Raw genomic sequence first — 21776 nt, 5'->3', positions numbered from 1 at the left:
TTTTCCTTTGTTTTGTGTTTTCTCTTTTCGTGTTTTAGTTCGTTTCATTTTATGTGTTTCTTTTATTGTTTTTGTTATCTTTTTGTGTTTCTATTGTACTTTCTTTTTTTATTTTAACATATTTATGATTTCCGTTTATGTTTCGTTTTGGTTATTTTCTCTTTTCGTGTTCAGTTTTCTCTATTTTTGCGCCATTAATAACCTTCACGCGGGGCGTACTCTATTTTACGCCTCGCGTGCTCACCGTTTTTCTTGTATAACTAGCCCAGAAACTCAAACACGCGGGGCGCCCCTCTTAGTGCGTCCCGCGTATCTAAGTCTCTGGCCACAATTGGTTTAAAACGCACCGCCTACGCGGGGCGCCCCCCTGGGCACGCCTCGCGTAGGACCTGACCTTCAAGGGTCCTATTTATACTCCATCTTTATTTTTGTTTTTCTTCTTTTGCGAAGTCCTTGGAATAGACGTCATTTTAATAACGCGGAGGGCCGTGCAACCCTGCACTTACCGTTTGTTTTGCACTAACAAAAACAAAAATAAAAATCAAATAAACAACAAAATAATTAAACTAATTTATTGATTCTTAAATTTTTCCGACACACTACCCCCCCTCGGAAATTAATTAAAAGTTCCGTTATTTGTTCTTAAATGAAAAAAAACGTTAATACAAAGGATCGGGTTTAGTAAGAAATTTTAGTCTTAATTCTGAAGTTCTAGAATTTATGCAAAGCCTAGGTTCGTACCAAACAAAAGCATTGAGTCCTAACCCAAAGGTCATCTCTATAATGAAATTTAAAAAGGCAATAAAAACGGGATAGTTGAAAATTTGACGAGAACTTGAACGTACACAATTTAATCCGAAATTTTGTAAGATATTTTTGAGCCTAAAAGAGTTCGTACGAGAACTCTATTTCTTTCACAAATTTTTCGAGAGCTTTGACTTCACTCAATTCATAGAGTTTGCACCTAATACCGGATTAAGTACATGATGACTTGTGGAGAATTTCCGATTAGCTCCCGTCCCTGTGGGGGGCGTCGTTGGGTTCGACGGGGGGAGGCTCCGATGCCAAAGTCAGTATAAGGTATGAAAGAGTAAACTGAATTGACAAAGTAGGGTTTCTAGGATTACGTGAATGTGTACCTTGATAGCTTGAGATGCAAGCTATATATAGTAGTGAAGTTGTAACCATTAGTAACTAGAAAGTCTCCATTAATGCTTCATTAATGGCGGTTACAGGTTTCCTTTAAGTATGCCCGTTAGCTTATTAATGGCTTATTAATAGTCTTTATTGCGGGATCGGCTCAGTTGTTCCGCTGGCGGATTGAGAGGTTATGGCGATTCGCCACATAGGTTCGCCCGCGGATCCCTTGTGGTGAGGTCTTAGTGATCTGCCTGTCGGATCACCTTGCTTGATACGCCGTAACATTCCGGTATCAGGCGATTAATACATGGCCGTTCTAGGCGAATATCTCCTTTGATCCTTTGGATAATATCCCAATGTTATAAGAAGCCCCCCTAAAGTTCCTTTAAAGTCCTTTAGGGCTTTTGAGCTTCTTCGTGCGCCGTCATGATGACTTGCATTAATGGTCACTCTGTTCGATGCCAATCGATGGGTGACACGTGTCATAGGTGCGTCGCCCGAGGGGAGAGAAACTGTCTTCTTCCTTCCTCTCCTTCTTTTTCCATTGCATTTGCATTCTTCTCCCATTTTCGTCGAGTTCTTTTGCCCAGAGCCTTTCCAGAATTCGGAATCTTTCAAAGCTTTTAACTCCCATGTAAGTGAATTTTTGCTTTGATTGCTGAATGTTTAGGAGTTCTTCTTCATCTTCTGGGTCTACTTGCGAACTTTTTAATTTGACTACTTCCTCTAAAACCATAGTTAGCTGGACTTCTTCCTCTTTGGAGAATTCTAATTCTTCCGAAGGTACTGTTAGTTGCGATTTAGCTGAGTTGCGTAACTCGGCGTGTAATAGCGGCCGAACTCGTTCAGGTAGGACTCGAAACCGTCTCGTCGCCGTTGCGCGTCTTGCTCCGGCGATAGATTCTAGGTGGTTTTCGGGGATGGAGGCATCTTCTTCAGCCCCGTCTAGGAAAAAGGTGCCTCGTGCGGAGTCCACTTCCTCTCGTATGAGCGCCGCGGATCTAGCGCGCCTGGCGGATCGTTTTCTTTGGATAAAGGAGTATGAGACTATGTTGGCGGAAGCTCATCAGCGACCTGCCTGTCCGCCAATGGGGTATTTATCTGTATATAGTTGTCACGTAGAAAGAGGGTTCAAGCTTCCTCTTCCTAAGATGATGGCGGACATCCTAGCTTACTTTGACATCACTGTCAGCCAGCTGCATCCAAATGGCTGGTTAGATGTAGCTCTGGATTGTTACTTGGCTTCAAATTTAGGGGTAGTTTGTAACCCTCGTGTCTTCCGAACTCTTCACAAACCGACGAAACGAAAAGACGAGTCTTTTTACACTTTTGCTAAGTTTGAAACCTATTCGCCGTTTAGCGGCAAGATGTCCAATGTCCATCTTTGGGATGAAAAATTCTTCTATGTAAAGATAAAGGAGGGCGAATCTCTAGGCTTTTCGTCGGTTTGGGGTGCCAGGCCTTTGCATATGGCTAGAGACATGCGAATATTGACAGACAGTGATGAGCAAGTGGCGAATGTCATGAAAAGTGTCAAGGCGGAGACTTGGACATACGCCGATGCCTTGGACTTCATGATGAATGGCATCCCTTTGATCCGCCGGGAAGGGAACGAGATCACTTATGTGAAGTTTACACAACTTAAGGAAGGTAACTTTGTTTTTCCTTGAACCTTGATTATTTTACGGTTCTTTTGTCAGGGCTTTGTCTAAGGCCAGTCACGCTCTTGTAGAGATGCGCAAGAAACAGAAGGAGGAGGCGGCTCGAAAGGAGGATCAGGCAGCGGATCCCCAAAAAGACGCAGGAAAGCGTCCCGCTGATACAATGGCTGATCTTCCTCTGCAGAAGAAGAAGAAGCCTGCAGTATCCGGTGGATGAAAGTTTATGGCGGATGCCATGAGAGCCGTGATACCCACTGTGGAGAAGGAACAAGTAAGTTGCTGTAGTGTTTCTTTTTCCCATTTTATGAATCTAAGTTTTGACCTTCCAATCTTTGTGCAGATGGTGAAGCCTGACCTGGGCGGTTACTGGTCCGTCAAATATGGTGATGAGGGATCCTTGAGGAATGAATCCGTCATCAATGACCTGGACGAAGCTCTTGGTCAGTTAGGCAAGGTGCGGAGGAGTCAAAACCTGATATCGGGATCAGCCCATGTTCAGATGGGAAAAACTGAGCTTCTTACGGTAAGTTCCTTTTATCCTTTTGCATTTTTCGACGAAAGAATGATCTTCCTTTGAAGGGAGTTTTTGTTGTGGTTCTTTCGCTTAAATGGGCCTTTGTATTGATAGGTATACACCCGTATGCGTGCTATAGAAGCGGAGCTCCTTCAGGGAGTGGCGGATAAGGCCACTATAGAAAGGTTGGAGAAGGAGGTTGTCGCGGCCAAGGCGGACGCTGCGTCCGCACTTGCCCTAAAGGATGAGGAGATCCTCAATTTGAAGAAGCAAATTGATGTGGATGCGAAAGAATATGAAGCTATTTTGGAGGACACGGAGATCCTGGCAGGGGAGCGAGCTTATTACGAATCAAGTGATTCAGAAGTTAGATTTCGATTCTGTAAAAAGCAATATGTTGTACACACATTGTTTATTCAATAATAACAAGTTTAGTAGCGTTTAGACATTGTTCCAGTTTAGTTTTCATTTTGGTAGTAGACTGACCCAGTCTCTATTACGAAGATTCAACGAGAAGATTGAGTAGAGGATCCGCCCCTGAGCCTGACAAACTCTAACGAAACCCAAGGAAAGGATTGATCAACCCGTTCACTTGCAAGCCGTCGAATGTTTCCATGCTCCATGTTCTCTGTAAACTTGTATCAATTTATATTTCATCTAATAAAGTCTGTTCTATTCGATAGATTTTTATGCAGCACTTATGGTAACCAATCCACTAAAGTGACTGCTGGTGTTTTCATTAAAACGTATTTAATCCAAAATCTTTACAAGGAAACTTTGTTGAACACTTAGGCAAATTATTATCTCGAAAGAGTTTTAATTTGATTAAGGGCAACTATCCCGGAAGGGTTTTGTCATGTTCAAAGCCAATTAATTAGAGGTTCCGTCATTTATTTTATCTTTATAATTCATACAAAGTTTAAAGTTGTTTTCTTTGCTTAATGCAAACGAATACATTCGTTTACTTTTTTAAAAAGTACTAAAAGTTCCTATCTTGCAAATTCATTCTTAAATCAAAATATTTTCTAACATTTTCATAATCTAATCTAATTCTCATTCTAGCAATTTCAAAACCAAAACCGATTAAACGATTTTTCTATATTATAAACCTAAAAGTAACTTTAACCGATTATAAATAAGTTTTGTTCGAAAAACGTTCCCTGTGGGATCGATATCTTTTATTACTACAAGCGTATACCGTGCACTTGCGGAAATCGCTCAACAGTGTTCTCCTATCTTTGAGGAGAAAAAGTAGCTGTGTCATGATAGCAGTACTTTTTTGTGTGGGAAGCGTTGGGTGCCCCCCTTCTTTTTTAGGCTGGAATATTTATATTGCTGCAAGAAAATACTTAAAAAAGAATATTGACAAAAGAACAATTGCCTTTTATTGATTGGTGATACGCTTTATTACAGCAAGCGGGTCTTATATGTGAGCCTCATTAAAACCTTTAATAAGAAAAACCTCATGGGAAAAAAGCTTACTAAAGGAAAAAGAGTACTCAAGACCTTGTTTATATTCTATTTTCTGGCGAAATATTTGCGGAGATTTTGGAGATTCCATGTACATGGCAGCGTATTTCCTTCCATGTCTTGAATTTTAAATGTGGCGAACCAAATTTTGTCTATAATTATGTATGGACCTGTCCAGGTGAGTCCCAGCTTTCCTTTCCCTTCCTTGGATTGGATTTTGTCTGCTTTGCGGAGTACGAGGTCTCCCACATTCAAGTTTACAAGTTTGGCATTTTTGTCATGGTAAGCTACGATCCGCTGCTTGTAAGCCGCCATGCGTGCGTATGTCTTTTCTCGCCTTTCCTGCACTTGATCAATACTTTTTTCAACCTTTAGCTGTTTTCATCCTTGCAATAGAATGCAACTCTGTCATTTGGGATCTGTATTTCAACTGGGATTACAGCTTCAACACCGTGAGAAAGAACGAACGGCGTCTCGCCCGTGGCTGTTCTAGGAGTAGTGTGATACGCCCATAGAACGCTCGTTAATTGATCCGCCCATTTCTTGTCATGCTCTCCCAATCTTTTCTTTATTCCTTTAACGATCGTCCGATTTGTAACTTCGGTCATACCGTTTGATTGAGGATAATAAACTGAGGCGAATCTGTTCAGAATGCCCAATTCTTCACAGAAAGTTTTGAACTCTGCACAGTTGAATTGTGTTCCATTGTCAGTGATAATCGTATGAGGAACTCCATACCTTCCTACGATGTTATCCTTGATGAACTCCACCATTCGCTCAGCATTGATAGAGGAGACAGCCTCAGCCTCTACCCATTTGGTGAAATGATCCACAACCACTACAACATACTTCCTCTGTCTTCTGGTGGGAGGAAATGGTCCAACTATGTCAATTCCCCAGACCGCAAAGGGTCGACCTTCGATGATGGGCCTTTGAAGGTGTTTAGCAGTGTGTGATTCATTTGCATGAATCTGACAATTATGGCAAGACTCCACAAACTTTTGAGCATCAAGTTCTGCCGTAGGCCAATAAAATCCTGCTAACCTGGATTTCTTCAAAATGGAGGCAGATGCCTCATGAGCTCCACAGGAGCCTTCATACAACTCTTTGAGGATCTGTTGTCCCTCTTCTGGCACGATGCATTTCAGCCAGGGGTGGCTAAAAGACTTCCTGTATAGGCAATCATTTATCATGGAGAAATATGCCGCCTTTCTTACGATCCACCGAGCTTCTTCCTTGTCCAAAGGCAATGCTCCATCTGTTAGATACTGGCGGATTGGTGATCTCCAATCATTCTCTACAGACATGAGTAAGGATACCGTCTCTGAGGCAAATTCTGGTGCTGTCTTAACCTCGAACGGGCATTGCAGATCCGCCCAATGCTCCTTGTTTGAAGCCATTTTGGCTAGGTGATCAGCCTCTGTGTTGGATCCTCAGGGTACATGGATCAATTCCCATTTGGTGTCTTTGGCTTCGAGGTGATTTAGCAGTTTCTTTACCTCTTCAACATATTTGGCAAGAATGTCATCTTTGACCTCGAAATTTTTGATCACCTGGTTGACCATTAATTTGGAATCGTTGTAGATCACGATCCTCTCGGGAGTGATTTCCTTTAGCAGGCGTAGTCCTAATATTAAGGCCTCATACTCAGCTGCATTGTTGGTTGCGAGGAAATCCAATTTTGATGCGTAGTGTAGCTTTATATATTGGGGACCTTTGATCACGATGCCTATACCTGCACCTTCTGCCAAAGAAGCCCCATCGGTGTACATCGTCCATTCCTCAACTTTGGATTTGGGGAGATTCATTCCCTCGTCAGTGAATTCATTCACAAAGTTTGCCAAGACTTGACTTTTCAGGGCTGATCGGCTTTCATAAAGAACATCGAACTCTCCCAGGTGGATTGCCCATTCCATCAACCTTCCTGAAGTTTCTGGCTTTTTCAACACTTTTCTCATTGGTATACTTGTACGAACTATGATAGTATGAGCTTGAAAGTAAGTCCTGAGGCGTATTGACGTGGTGACGACGGCCAGTGCCATTTTATCCAGTTTGGAATATCGGGTCTCAGCATCTTTTAATACTTTGCTCACGTAATAGATAGGATATTGCTGGCCCTCTTCTTCCCTGATCATGACCGTGCAAACAGCCTTATCTGTAACTGAGACATACATGTAGAGATTCTCACCTTTCAAGGGTCGACTCATTAGGGGTGGTTCCGTGAGAAACTGTTTGATCCCCTGGAAGGCTTTCTCACAATCCTCGCTCCATTCAAACGCCTTTTGTTTCTTGATTACTTCATAAAAGGGTTGGCATCGTCGGTCTGAACATGAGATAAACCTGCCCAAGGCTACGATACGCCCATTAAGACGGCTTTGATCTTGTCAGGGTTTGGGCTTACTCCCTTCTGACTAATCATGAATCCCAAGAACTTTACATATGTTGCTCCAAAAGTGCATTTCTCCGGGTTCAATTTAATGTTGTGGTGCCGGAGTACGCCCAGTACCTCCTTTATATCATCTGCATGCTTCTCTACAGTGGTACTTTTGATGATCATATCGTCCACATAGACGGAAAAGTTATCACCTTTGCTTTCGTCGAATATTTTGTTCATCATCCGTTGATAGGTTGCACCCGCGTTCTTAAGCCCAAAAGGCATGACTTTGAAGCAATAGGTGGCTTGGTGAGTCACGAATGAAGTTTTGATTCTATCCGAAGGCTCCATTGGGATCTGGTGATAACTCGACTTCACGTCGGTGAAGGAGTACATGGCGTGTCCCGCGGTCCCATCTACTAGGATATCAATACACGGCAGAGGGTAGTTATCTTTGGGACAAACTTTGTTGAGATCTGTGAAGTCAATACACATGTGATATGATCCGCCTGCTTTCTTGACTAGAACCACATTCGCCAGCCACTGTGTATAAAGTACCTCTTCGATGGCATCCGCCCGTTTGAGCTTGGTGATCTTCTATTCTATCACCTTTTGCCTCTCAGGGCCATGGTTTCTCCGTTTTTGTGCCACCGGTACCGCGTCTTTGTCGATGTTGAGTTTGTGAGTGATCACATCCGGACTGGACTAATCCCGGGGAGAATCTCATCTTTCCACGCAAAGACATCTTCTGACTCATGGAGAACCTTGGCGATAGCTTCCTTAATTTCTCCCTTTAGCCCTTTAGCCATCCGTACCTATTTTTCATCCGCCATAAGGTACATCTCTGTTTCACCTAGTGCCATTGTGACAAGTTCTTCCTCGTCCTCATCTTTAGACTGTGGGCGAATCATTAACGATGCCGAATACGTCTCCTGAGCCACTTTTTGGCTTCCTCTGATCATTACACCTCCCTTGGCCATGGGGATGTAAAGAGTTAAGTGGCGTATGGAGATAAGGGCTGCAGCTTCGGAGATAAAGGGTCACCCGAGGATGATATTGTAAGCTAACTGGCCATCTAGGATGGAAAATTCCAGATCTCCTTTCCAAATTTGATCTTCATTCGCTAACTCACAATCTAATGTTACCTGGCCCTTTGTTTGGATGGTGTGCCATGTTACTCCCAGAATGTCCACTATGGTGGTTTCCACTTGGATTGGGTCGACCATGAGCTTGGCGAATGCTCCTCTTGTGATGACATTGCATGAACTTCCGGTATCAATCATCACTCTTTTCATCTCCCAGCCTTCCACCATTATAGTAATGACCAAGGCGTCCGCATGAGGAGAGATCTCCGGGCCGGCATCTGCAAAAGGGCGATTAAGTGATGCCCTATCCAGAGCAGTGGTTTTTGCCTTTTCAACACAGGTTGGTAGCCAGGTCCGCCTGCTATGACATTGATGGTCCCTTTTGCCTTCTTCTTCTGATCATCCCTGGATCTATCACCATCTCCCTTCTTGCTATCATTTTGGACGAACCTGTCAAACTTTCCTCTTTCGATAAGCCTTTCTATCTCTCTGGCTAACTCCCAGCATCCGTGTCATGGCCATTCTTCCTGTGGTATTTGCAATAATTTTTAGGATTTTTTCCGGTGTTGGTGTACTCCCCCTCTTTTGGTTCGGGGTATGAAATGCTCCGCTTGTGCTGGCTGTTCTCAATCCACATTAGCACTTCTCTTTTAGAGGCATTGAGCGGCGTAAATGACGACACAAATTCTGATTTGTTCTTAGAGCTCCTTCGCCGACCTCTAGAGGATGAATCCTGGTGTTTGTCTTTCTCCTTATCTCGATGGCGAGATTAGCCTCTGTCCTTCTTGGGCGAAGACAATGACTCTCTGCAGATGTCATCTACCTCCATGAAGTCCTTGCATCTTTCAATTAATTCTGCCATATTTCTGGGCTTCTTCCGAATTAAATCTTCCTGCAAGCTTTTACACGTGGTGTTTTTTGCTAGAGCTTCCACTTCCATGGAGACATCCACATCGACAATTCGTATACACAATTTGTTGAAATTGTCTACATATTCTCGAAGGGGTTCATTCGCCTTCTGCTTTAATTCAAAAAGCTTCCGTGACTTGACCACTGGAGGGATACATCCGGCGAATTTAGCACAAAACTCCCTACTCAACAGATCCCAGCTGTCTATCAATCCGGGAGGTAAAGATTGGAACCAATCGTAAGCGGGGCCGCCTAATGTGGTGATAAACATCCGGCATAATACCGCCTCACTTGCACGGTTAAGGCTGAGCAACATTCGGTACTTTCTAGCATGGGCCTCGGGGTTGTCTGCACCCATGTACACCGGGATATTAGGTATTTTGAAATGCATGTCTGTTTCCTCAGCTTCGATCCATGCCGTAAAGGGCGAATCACGATTGGCGAATGGGTTATGTCTGGCATTCTCTTCATTGATACGGAGCACCGCAGCTCTAACGCGATCATCAAAATTTTCCGGACCCGCCCTGGGACGTCCCCTACGTGGCGATCTACTCGGAGAAGATGAGGAGCTAGAGCCAGATGACGGATCTGATGGCGAACGCCCACCTCCACCAATAGATCCCCTAGGAGGAGCTTATCCATCATCACCTCCGTGGTCTCCTGGAAGAGCGTGTCTGTCCTCTCCTTGGTTTGGCGGGGGTGGTGGCCTATCCGGACGTGGTGTCTCCACTGGCCTCTTGCTCTGTCTACGACCGGAGGACGGGGGTGATCTACCCCGATGGGAAGATCTTTGTCTTGGGGGTGAAGGTGATTTTGATCGCCTGCTTTTCCCCTTTCTCCGCTTTTTATGTCTTCGACCTTCTGATCCGCCTTCTGGGAGGTTTGACCACGGGCGACTTGGGATACCTGATCCGCCCAGAATCATCCCATGGCTTGCTGACCTCTCCGGGAGAGTTTGGTTATTCCTTCGACTCCCCTCTGCTCCATCAGAAAATAATTACCGATTGAGTGGCGGGTTATTACCTGCTACGGTAGTAGTCACCATGGAATCCGTAGGTTGAATTTGGAGGAATGAAGAATTATGGGCATTTGATCCTATAGCCGCCTGTGGCCATTGAGATGATGTAGGATTTGTGCGCCGAAGCTCTGGAACTATCACGAACGACCTTAGGCGGCTCTCCATCTCAGGGCCAAATGCTCTCCCTATGGATCCCGCACATGTTTCGATGAATGTATCCGGCGACATACTCCTTCAATCGTGCGTCGCAGGAGTGCTTATATCAACGCGTCCAGTGCTAGTTACAGGTTGGCTTGATGGTGTTTCCAACGGTGTTTCAATCCCTGAGGTGGGATTTTGCTCTCCACTCGTCATGTGTTTAAAATACGAACGTAAACCCTTGTTTGGTTAGGGTTCCACGTTCACCACACCAATTGATGACTTGTGGAGAATTTCCGATTAGCTCCCGTCATTTCGCCATTTCTCCTCGTAGGGCTTTTATTTAGGCGCTCTTTTCGCCATTTGGTTAAAATGGCAATAGATGATAAAACGAACCCACTTAGTCTAATTATTTTCTTAAATTATTTTTCTCGTTTTTATTAACCTCTAGGAAACCCCCTCGAGCCTATTAACCGACTTTTTATTGTTAATACCCTTTTAACATTTAACCCTTTTTCCTCTTGTTTAAATCCCAACAAAATCAAATTGCACCAAGACTACCCAAAATAAGCCAATGCCTTGATAAGTAAGCACTATAAGCGTTCGAAATCGTTTTTATGCCGCTCTCAAAACAAAAAGAAAAAGAAAAACACAATAAAGAGCAAAAGGCATTTTCAAGCTCTACCCGAGCAATTTCAAGTTATATTGTATGAACTCACCAAGGCCAAAATAAAAACACGGTGCGATCATCAAAATGGTATTTAAACTCGAGTTTCCAAAAATTAACCACTAAAAAGCCACCCACATTACAATCCCTCTTCGTGTTCATTTTTAATATTGCCTAGACCATAACATAGGAGGAAAAACCCGGATGAAAATGCAAACTCAAAGTGACTTCGAGTAAGTGCAAAGGAGAATGCTAAAACACCGACCCACCAAAATTTGAGCGTAAGAGTGAAATCCCTTGGTGAGGTACTATCGGGTTCTCAAAAGATAATCGACCCCCGTTAATATTGCCTATTAAATTTGATCATGGAGGTTTCAGACAAGTTTTGGTCACTCATTTATTTGTGTAGGTACTTGCCGAAAACTTTGCATAAAACTTTAGCTTCGGGATCACGCACTTGGTAAAACCAACCGACGGTTTGTTTCTTAATAATCTCAATCCCTTGTCTTTCGATTTCTTTTACTTGAGGATAAGTAAACTTTAAAGTCCGAGGAGGTTTGATAGGGGCGTTTCGTCCCTATCTTTTAGCGTGATTTACGGTTTAATTTTAGATGAAATAAATAAGTTTAATTGCAAAAATAGAGTGTTTTAATAAAATAACGAAATAAAAATAAATTTCGTACTTTCGGTTAATTTTCCTTATTTTTTATTAATTTAGAAAATAAAACGTCAAGCTAACTCGGCTCTCGAGAATTGTATTTCAGGTACGAGCAAGGAGCAAAAATCCACCGACATACGCGAGGCGTATCACCCTTCACGCGGGGCGTGGAACACTTGGTCAGAAATAATTGTTCTATCCACAGGCACCACGTGGGATCTACTCACCAATACGCGGGGCGTATCAACCTCCACGCGAGGCGTGCGACATATGTCAGAAATGATAAGCCTAATCCTGAAAGTCAGATTGCATGGTCTTCCAGAGTCAACTGCTCCTACGCGTGGCGTCCCACCTTACACGCGGGGCGTGTAAGGAAGTGCTTCGACCTAAAAGACTCAGAGACTTATTTACGCGAGGCGTGCTTCAGCTACGTGGTGCGTAAAAGACCCAATTCAAGCAATAAAATCTCAGAAACTCAACCACGCGAGGCGCACCCCAGTCTACGCGGGGCGTGGTTGAGACAACAAGATCTGGATTTGGTCCACATGCAGGAGATTTCTGACGGAATGGGCAAATACACGGGGCGTCCCCCACCATACGCGAGGCGTATCATGGGAATTCTGCAGAAAATAATGTTGCTCCATAATTGTACCTTGTGAAATTATGATTTTACCCCTAGCTTGATGTGTATAAATAAGAGTGACTAGCACTCAAATAAGATACCTTTTGATATACAATTGTTACTATAGTTTAATAGTTTGAGATTTTATTTTACATAGCAAAACTCTTTCACCTTGAGAGCTTGTTCGTTGATTCCGGCATTCCGTCAAAGTTCCGTTCCATCTCCGTTCACCAAGCTCGAAAGCTCCACCTCCAAGTCCTAAGAGACGGCCTTGAGTCCGGTTAGCTAGTTCCGATGGTGGATTCTTCCCTTTTCACTTGCAAATTAGTTTGTACTCTTCCTATGTACTAGGCTTGATTGTATTTCATATTTACATTCTCCATATTTATAATTTATGATTCATAATCTCTTTTTCTATATATGTGTTGATGTTTGCTACTTGTTTTGATACTCGTAATTGAATATTGTATAGGGGAACGCGATTTCCGACGCCATTCGGGCTATCTTTAGGGACTCATATAGGTGTTGCCTTACCAGAAGTGACGCTCCGGAAACCGTAGGAATTGACAAACCACGGAACTTACGGGCCCTAATTTCTAATCCCAAGCATTAGACACGCCTTGACTAGGAACCACGTAGTCTAAGTACTTCACGGGTCGGTCACACTACACGTAGTCGTCATTGCAAGAGTAAATTATCAACCGTATATATATTTGGAGTCATTGTTTGTCATATTTATAACTTATCGCCATCCGTATCATTTCGTAGAGTTTTTGTTATATAAATTTGTCTCGCCTGTAGTTAGGAGTAGTTTGTAGTTGTTCCCCGAATCAACTCAAAGTATTCACCGCTTAGATAACATATAAAATGGAGTCGTTTAATACTTGTAGTTATAAATCCCGTGGATTCGATACCCGGTCTTAACCGGATTATTACTTGATACGACGGGGTACACTTGCCCCTAAGTCGTAGCATCTAGTAGAGATAAAGCAATTAGGAAGATTACATCCATAGTCATAACGAACTCATCATAATATATATTTCGTCGTAAAAACTCTACCTAGGCGCCGCACGCATCAATCGGCTCCAATGATCCTAAGCAGTCATCGATACGCTTGTCAAGGTCGGGGTGATTTGGATGCGACCCAATGAGTTTCCACTAGTGTCGAATGGAGATTTTGGACCCTACTTGTGTTGTGAGGATGACCGGTATGTGTTATTTTCTTGATAAGCCATGGTTATTTATTTCTTTCGATCCGCGTTCACTGCACCAATTTGATACGATTGAATTTGTAAGGCAAAGCTCCAACGACTAAGAGGATTCCACCAATGCCTGAGATAAGACGATGACATTGATTAACAATCCCACTTTGATACATAAATTAAGGATTTAGAGCACAAAGCAATTGAGAGTAATTGTGATAGATAACTGTATACAGTGGCAAATACAGGATTGTTCGGTTGGGGGCCGAATTTACACGTGGTGTGTAAAAAAATACTAAATCGAACTTGTTTAAATTATTTTCACATATATACGTGTTATAATCTAAGTGGTCAAGAATCAATTTTAGGTACTAATGTAAAACTTCTCAAAATTAAGTTATGTTCTGTTTAAAATTATTAACATATAAAAAAATTTGTGCCTAATAGAAAAAATCGGGTTTAGGAAGGGTTTAATAATATGTCAAAAAAATTTAGAAATTTGGATTTAAAAAGGGACTAGCAGGCCAAACAATTTAGAATTTTAGATTTAAAGAGGGTCTAACAAACAAAAAAAAATTAGAATTTTGGTTTTAGAGATTCCTAACAGGTAAAAAAAATTAGAATTTTGAATTTATGAAGGACCTAGCCAAACATGGTCCAATTTTAGGGTGCTAATTCAGCATCCGATCTAAATTTATTGGAAACAGGAGGTCGAAACCACCACAACCTCAAATTTTGTGGAGACATAAAAGGACCGAAACTACTCGTAGTCACGATTGTTACGACGGTCGGAGAGGCACGTATCCCTCCCTGTATCAGCCCCTGATTGTATATACCTTGAATATGGAGTCGCATTCTTATTTATAGGAAGCTTAGGAGTAAAACCTCAGTCGATGTCTAGATTCCACGGAGGATAAGTGTCATTTTCTATGTGCTTCACGTAAGTAGTTATATACTTGAATTGTAATTCTTTAATCTTATACGTGACTAAAACATCCTAACCCGAAAATGATTCGAAAAGCATTCCATCATAAGTAATTTTTATTTCTATTTAGTTTAATCCGACTATCTTTCTTAATGTTGGGTTTGGATAATATTGTTGGTGAATATCACCACTTATAATTAAATTTTAAAAAAGGAAATATAAGAGAATTATGATATCAAATAGTGACTAGTGTTATTATGGGTAACATGTGATTTTGGCAAAGAAATGAGGTGATATGAATATGGTGGGGTGGGGGGTAGTGGGGACAATTCCCCACATGATATGTGCCAGTTTTCACATTAATATTTTTCATTTCATATGCTTTTGCGGACTTTATGGGGTAGTGGAGTTGGATATTCAATAACTAAACCTTCCTTCCCACTACTACTAGTGTTTTTGTTGTCACTTGTGAGATTTAAATACCTTACTACATTTAAATCTTTTATTTTATTTTACTTTATCATTTAATAGAATATGCTCTCTTTAAGTCTCTCTTTATGCTTCATTTTCTTTTTCACCTTACCACTCACACATTATAATATTATTATTAAGGTGTTTAAATTATTGAGATTTCACTAAAAAAAAAATGGTGTTCAATTTCACACGAGTGTAAACGAGTCGAGCCGCTCATGAACGACTCATTCGATTAGATAAAAATTCGATTGCATTCGACTCGATTTATAAATGCACTGAGCTTGAACATGATGAAACTTGGTTTAAAGGCTCGCGAGAATTCTTGATTGTAGGTTCGTGAACAAACTCGATTATGATGCTCATGAACAAGTTCGTAAGTAATAAGCTCAGTTTGATTGTTTTTAAAATAATAGTATTTCTATTATTCTATAAAGAGTGAAATGTAAAACTACGTAATTTTGTTCACAAGTTTTGCTCGTGAGCTTTCTTAAAAACATAATTAATGAGCTGGTCGCGAGCAAAGCTCGTGAACAGAATTAACGAGCAGTTCACGAATAGTTAATTTTCTTAATGAGCTGAGCTCGAACAGAATTTTCAGTTTGAACTGAGCTCGAAACTCGACTCAAACTCGTTAATTTTTTATCGAGCCGAACATGAACAGACCAAAGCTAGGCTCGGCTCGATTACAACCCTATCGTCATATCAATAACTCTTACCTGAATTTAGCTTCTATAAATATGATTGAAACGTAAATTTTGTTTAACGATTGTTCCTCCTATCTATCATTGAAACATTTTCCTCTAACAACGCTATCTTCTAGTGTCATATGAGTATTATACTAATCCATTTTCCGATAACGTTATCTTCTGATACCATATCAATATTACATCGTTGATTTTCAAGATTCGAAATGGCAAAACAATCCTAAAATATAAAAGTTCTCCCACTAACTATTCTCGCTATATGCAAAAGACTAGACTCGAACTTGAAATAAGGGTCAAATAGTTTTTAAAGTTGGCCGTGATGATCAATTTAGTTCAAATTGAAGTTTAAATATCAATATAGTTCTCAAATCGACAATTTTAACAAAATGATCCGGATACAATATGTCACGTTTGGCTACTTATTGTGAGAATTATGGTTAGAACTTTGGTAGTTCAATTGTAATATAATGGCGTTGGATAATTTGGAGACTCTTAAGTATTGATTATGATTTTTTTATTTCACGCCCGATACCGATTGAGGTCGTTTAGGGTCGGGTGTGACACAATAATCACTAACTTAAAAAAACTGAATTAATATCTAAACTTGAATTTTGAGGTAAATTAATATTGACTACCAATTTTAAGACCCATTCTAACCTATAATTCCTCCTAACATGAGACCTCTATCTTTTGCCTCTAAGACACCGCCCAAGCAATAGGAATTGGGGGGTCATTTTCTCTCATTGTCCATATGTGTTTATGAGTCTGTATTCAAACCCATTATGTACCCAAAAGGAATAATCTTTACCACTTAAATGGCAATTGCATAAATAACATTTTACATCAAAATACAGAAACTCAAATAACAAACCTAAACAGTTTCTATACCATCTATACATCTAATTTGAGATTTGAAAATTACCAAATACAATAACTTTGATCCCCAATGCTCAAAAATTACCAAATACAATAACTTTGATCCCCAATTTCCTAGTAGTGTCAGTTTACTTGTTTTTATAGTTTTTTTTTTTTTAATTCACACGCTCTTATTAGGATTGAAACACAACTATGATTTCACTGTAAACATCTAATATCTACCTGTTACTAACGATAACAAAAGCAAACGGCTGACAGTAAACCGTGAACTAAATGCTTATTACGGCTTAATAAAAGTACTACCGCATTCATCTCAATTTATAAAAGAATTAAGTTTGAACAAAACGAAACTCGGATCGAAAGCTCGTGAACAAACTTGTTTCGATTAATTTCTAATAATAGTATAATCTAAAACAACCTAGTTTTCTATAAACTTATAAGTCAATTATATATAATTTTGTGATAAAAAAAATCAAATAAATGTAATTAATTGTTCGCAAGTGACAATAAAAAAAAATTGTTCGCAAGTGAAATTAATAAACGGAATTAATAAGGTCCTCACGAGCAAAACGAATAAAAATCGAGTTCCAACTCGTCAATTTTCCAACACATTGAACATGGATTGGCCAAAATTTGGGTGTGCTTGGGGCTCGATTACAGCCCTACATGAACCGATGAAACTAGACGTGCCCTTAATCTATAATCGATTATTCAACACATGAAAAAGCAAATTCGTATATACAGAAAACAATAGACATATTAATTTGCTTCAGAAATGCAAACCAAGTTGTTCTTTGCATAATAAGGTCACAGATTGTGAGAGGCGAATGATCGATTTCACAGGTCAATTATTTCCTTTTCTAATAAGACAAGAGAGAAAGAAAATAAGAATTTAAAGTGAAAAAAAAAAAAGTAAATGTAAGATCAAATTACTGAGAGAAAAAAAGTATTTAACATGAGATTACCGAGAGAAAGTGGGAGATGATAATATATATTTATATATTTAAAAAAAATAATGACAACTGGCTAAAAGCCGTGAGTACGATCACGATTCACGATTAGCTCGTCGGCGCATTACTAGCGCCGGCGGCGGCAATACCAGAACCAGAACTCGAGGATGTACCAGATAGCAGTTCAGCAAGAGCGCTCATGGCTCGAACTTGCATCTCCAAAGCAGCAATATAATCAGTTGCTTCTTCTAAAATGACCGGCAACGGTTGTTTCCGGCAACCAGGGACTAACCGGCCTAGAACACGAACTTTCCTTTGAACAGCCGGTAAACTCTTCTTTTTCAGCCTAAAAACGCTGACTCTCGGCTTCTTAGACCGGCTACTCCCGGTTCCTGCTACTGTAGCTGCAGCCACTCTTTGTCTCTTGTGTTGTTTCCTGAACTTGAGTTTGATCCGACTAGTCAAAATTGCTCGGCTCCATCTTGTTCTCCCTTTAGCAGCGACGGCCAAAGCTCTGTCCGCGGCTTCTCTAACGGCGCGACCTTGGCGCGGCGGCGAAGGAGTAGGAGAAGTGAGTCGGACTTGACTCAAGGCCTGGATAAGTTTAGAAGAATATATTTGTTCCTGAGCTTCGGTTTTCCATTTCGCATGACCTTGATTTTGATTCTCTTTCGATTGATTTTGCGATTTCTTCTTCTTTTTCCTTCTCGATCGATCAGAGTTGGAGTTATTTACGGGATGATTCGAGATCAGAGTTGACGCCATAGATAGATGGATCAATCAATCAACGAATACGAATCAATTCTTCTATAGCTTGATTCCGAAACAAAAAAATCCCAAATGTTTCAGTTCAAATTTCTCAGAATCGAAGCGCTCATAAAAATCCTCTGCTTCTTTCTCCCTTACCTCTTCCTCAAATACCTGAAGAAAAAACAGATAATCAACAAAGATTCACAACAAAAGCCAGATTCAACACAGAATTGAAACATAAAAAAAATCTATCCATCCAAACAGATTCCAGAACACGAATAATCGATCCTGATTAACGATTAATGGACGATATATCTATTGGATTAACACGAAACATTAAGAAAAAATATCAAAACGGAGAAATCAAAGAGGAGAAAACTGAAGATGATGAGATAATTACCTTTCCGAGGAGAAAACGTGAAAAGAAAACAAAATTGTTTACATGTGAACCACCATAATAGAGATGTATTTACGAGAGAAGCTGAAACTGAAGCTGAATATTTTTTTTTTTTTTGGTTTCGAAAGAAACGGAACGGAGTTGGTGAGGTGTCGAAGGGAAATGGTGGGGGAGGGACCTGAGAGAGAGGAGGCAGAGAGAAACGGTGGTGAAGCTTATAAAGGAATCAAAAGGTAGCACGCGTCATTTCCTTAAAACCACAATTATTGGGTTTTTTTATTTTTATCTTTTTATAATTTATCCGAAACGTTCATTTGAACTTTTTTTCATGGATTCTCCTTAATTAAAGTTTTCCGCGAACTCGAAACCTAGTGTTATAGTATTAAGTTAAGCATGACTTCAGGATTTCAAATGAGCCCTAGCTCATTCAAGAGAAGAAGGAAGATTAGGTTTGACCGAAGTTTGGACTAAGATCAAAGTTTCAGTCATCCAACGTAGCCTTCAGAGGAGTATTTACGAGAGACACGTGGATCAATCAAAGTGTTAGACTCCAAATGTACGCTCTTCACTTTCATAAACATATTAGCACGCAAAGATAAGGTCTATTGACCTATCAAGCTGTCACGTGTCCAAAGAAACAACTCTAATTACCTATAAATAATAGAAGTATTTCTAAAATCCAGATATCTAATTTCTTAATCACTCTGATATATTTCATTCAGTCTTTGATATTCTCGATTATCAACTGAATTTAGTATCAAAGAGGGTTCGTCGGTCTCCGACCCATTTTCTGACGGTTATTGTGTTTTCAGTTGATAGGAATCCTAACTGGAGATTCATTGCACAAAAGTACGATAATATTTTGGTGCGGTGAATGTGGATCTTACTTCGTAGCATGATGGTTTACGTTCAATCATTTGTGGTACATCCCATAATTGAGCATGTTCTTCAACAGGTCACTCCACAGATTGTTCAACCAATTGCTCATTCTCCAGTTCCATTCAGTCAAAGAGTGGAAGATATTCCTAGTTCTTTAGCTACTGCCAATCGTGGCTTGTTAGATTCTCGCAATCAGCCAATCCCGCCTCGCTTTGTTACACTAGTGCTCGATCAGCAAATTGAGGCTTGTATGGGGTATTTGGAGCCAGAGCAGCGTTGCTTCATGGATAACCTTACAAAACAATTAATCTACAACATGGGCTCCATGCAAGAATCGATGAATATTTTGAAAGCTGAGCATACCTTTCAAATGGAGGCAATGTGTTTGGAGTTACTGGAGGCAAGAAGGATTAGTAGAAATGAAGAAGGGGGCAGTTCTGTTGCTTGTCCTACGGGACATCACACCACAAAGACATGTCCTAAAAAGAAGGATCGTTTAGTAGAGTCTCAGCCTGAGAAGGTGAGAGGAAGATCTGGAGAAAGGTTTGATAGCCTTCAATATCGGAGGTATCATCACTCATATTCTCCGATGAGGCCATGACCATCGGTTATAGGAAGAAACTCAAGATCCCCGAAGAGACGAAGATATGATCATCATGATTCTCCCGAATCATTGTTTTGACATCATCATTCTAATAAAAGAAGTTCTGGCGCATCTAAGTCCCCTAATCATCGTGATTCGGAGCCCACGAAGCAAAAACCGAAGGTGCTCTTATTGAAGGAAGAAATGATAAATCTCATTAAAGGAAAGCTTCAGTAGGCTATGAAGGATGAGGGTTTCCGAGCTAAAGGTTTGGTGGCTATTGAGACTGAAACTCCTTTGAGTGCAGAAATCATGAGCTAGATAATGCCTAGGGGATTTAAGTATCTGGTGCTGAAAGTTTACAACGAGATGATCGATCCCACGCTTCATGTAAAAAAAATCAGAGGGCTCTACAAACCACTACGGCCAGTGATGCAGTCATGTGCAAACTATTTGCAACAACATTGAGAGACTCGACTGCTTACTGATATGATCAACTGCTACCTGGGTCTATTTAGTCTTTCAAGCAAATGTCTTACGAGTTTTATGACCACTTTATCACCTCCATTCCTGAAAGCAAAACTATGCAAGATTTGAACTATTTAGTTCAGGATCCGAGTGAATCGTTAAAAGGAATGAGTTGAGCGGTTTCAAAGGGTGGTCATTCAAATAAAGAATCTGAACGTTGAGGCGGCGGTAGAAGCCATGGCAGGCAACTGCCGAAGCAAAGATCTATCAAAGGAGCTGACAACAAGGAGACCCCATACGTTTCCAGATTTGATGCGAAGAGCCAGAGATTTTGTAAAATGGGACACTCATCGTTTGAATCGACTGCTAAAGGAAAGGTTGAGTTCTGTACATCAGCCAAATGAGGCATCACTTAAGGACCTCAGATGGGCCCTAGCCCATTCAAGACAATGAGAAAGGTTAGTGTTGACCGAAGCTTGGACTAAGGTCAAAGCTTCGATCATCTTAACATTGCTGAACGTAGTCTTCATATGAGCATTTTGGAGACACGTGGACCAATCAATGCACTTGACTCCAAATACACGCTCCTCACTTTCATAAACATGTTGGCACGCAAAGATAGGGTCCATTGACCTATCATAAGCTGCCACGTGTCCAAAAATACAACTCTAATTATCTATAAATAGTAGAAGTATCCTAAGAATTTTGGTATCTAACTTTAGCATCAGAGTGGGTTTGTCGGTCTCCGACCCCTTTTCTGATGCTTGTTGTGTTTTTAGGCGATCAGAAGTCCAATCAGAGATTCGTCACTCAGAAACACGATAGCAGGTGTGCATGTGTCTGTGAGGGCTGAAGGTCCAGTGTATGTACCCGATTTCTCTAAAATTTCCTTCGGAGAATTTCGTACATCTCTTTTTGTACTGACAAGCTTATTTTCATCCTCTTCTTTTGGTTTGTTTTTCTCACCATGCCTCATCTGAAGCGACCGAGGCATGTGAGGAGATCACCTCCTACTTTTACTCCTTTCGTTTGAATGGTGTTTGGGCTTCTTTTTGGGGATTTATGATCCTTTCCTTCGTCTAAAGGGACTTCTTGACCTGGAATATCATCATGTTGGCAATGGGCTTCGAGTGTACCTCTTAGCTGTCCTCGTTGATCGATGGTTGGATTCCCTTGTGTTGTTGTGATTATTTTACATGGTCTCTTAAGTTTTCCTGAGCTCTTCTTTGAGTTCAGTATCTCTATCGCGTGTGTGGGTCTCATGTCATCCATCTCTTGCTGTACTGCTTCCAAGTTTTGGCAAAATTGATG

General features: G+C 40.8%; 1 protein-coding gene across 1 annotated transcript; it reads right to left on the bottom strand.

The window, feature by feature from the left end:
- Positions 1-17336: 17336 nt before the first annotated feature.
- On the bottom strand, positions 17337-18736 carry LOC136220083 (transcription factor bHLH148-like). The gene is made up of 2 exons (XM_066007774.1): positions 18539-18736; positions 17337-18309 (listed from the first exon to the last, which is right to left on the bottom strand). The coding sequence occupies exon 2, from the start codon at positions 18151-18153 to the stop codon at positions 17497-17499; it is 657 nt and encodes a 218-aa protein (XP_065863846.1). The 5' UTR covers positions 18154-18309; positions 18539-18736; the 3' UTR covers positions 17337-17496.
- Positions 18737-21776: the final 3040 nt, after the last annotated feature.

Source organism: Euphorbia lathyris, chromosome 2 (genome assembly GCF_963576675.1).
Source record: "Euphorbia lathyris chromosome 2, ddEupLath1.1, whole genome shotgun sequence".
In the NCBI taxonomy this organism is placed as follows: domain Eukaryota; kingdom Viridiplantae; phylum Streptophyta; class Magnoliopsida; order Malpighiales; family Euphorbiaceae; genus Euphorbia; species Euphorbia lathyris.
This window is presented reverse-complemented; position numbering and strand designations above follow the sequence as displayed.

Coding starts and splice junctions, on each gene's coding strand:
- LOC136220083 (XM_066007774.1), bottom strand. CDS start 18,153: ATGGCGTCAACTCTGATCTCGAATCATCCCGTAAATAACTCCAACTCT.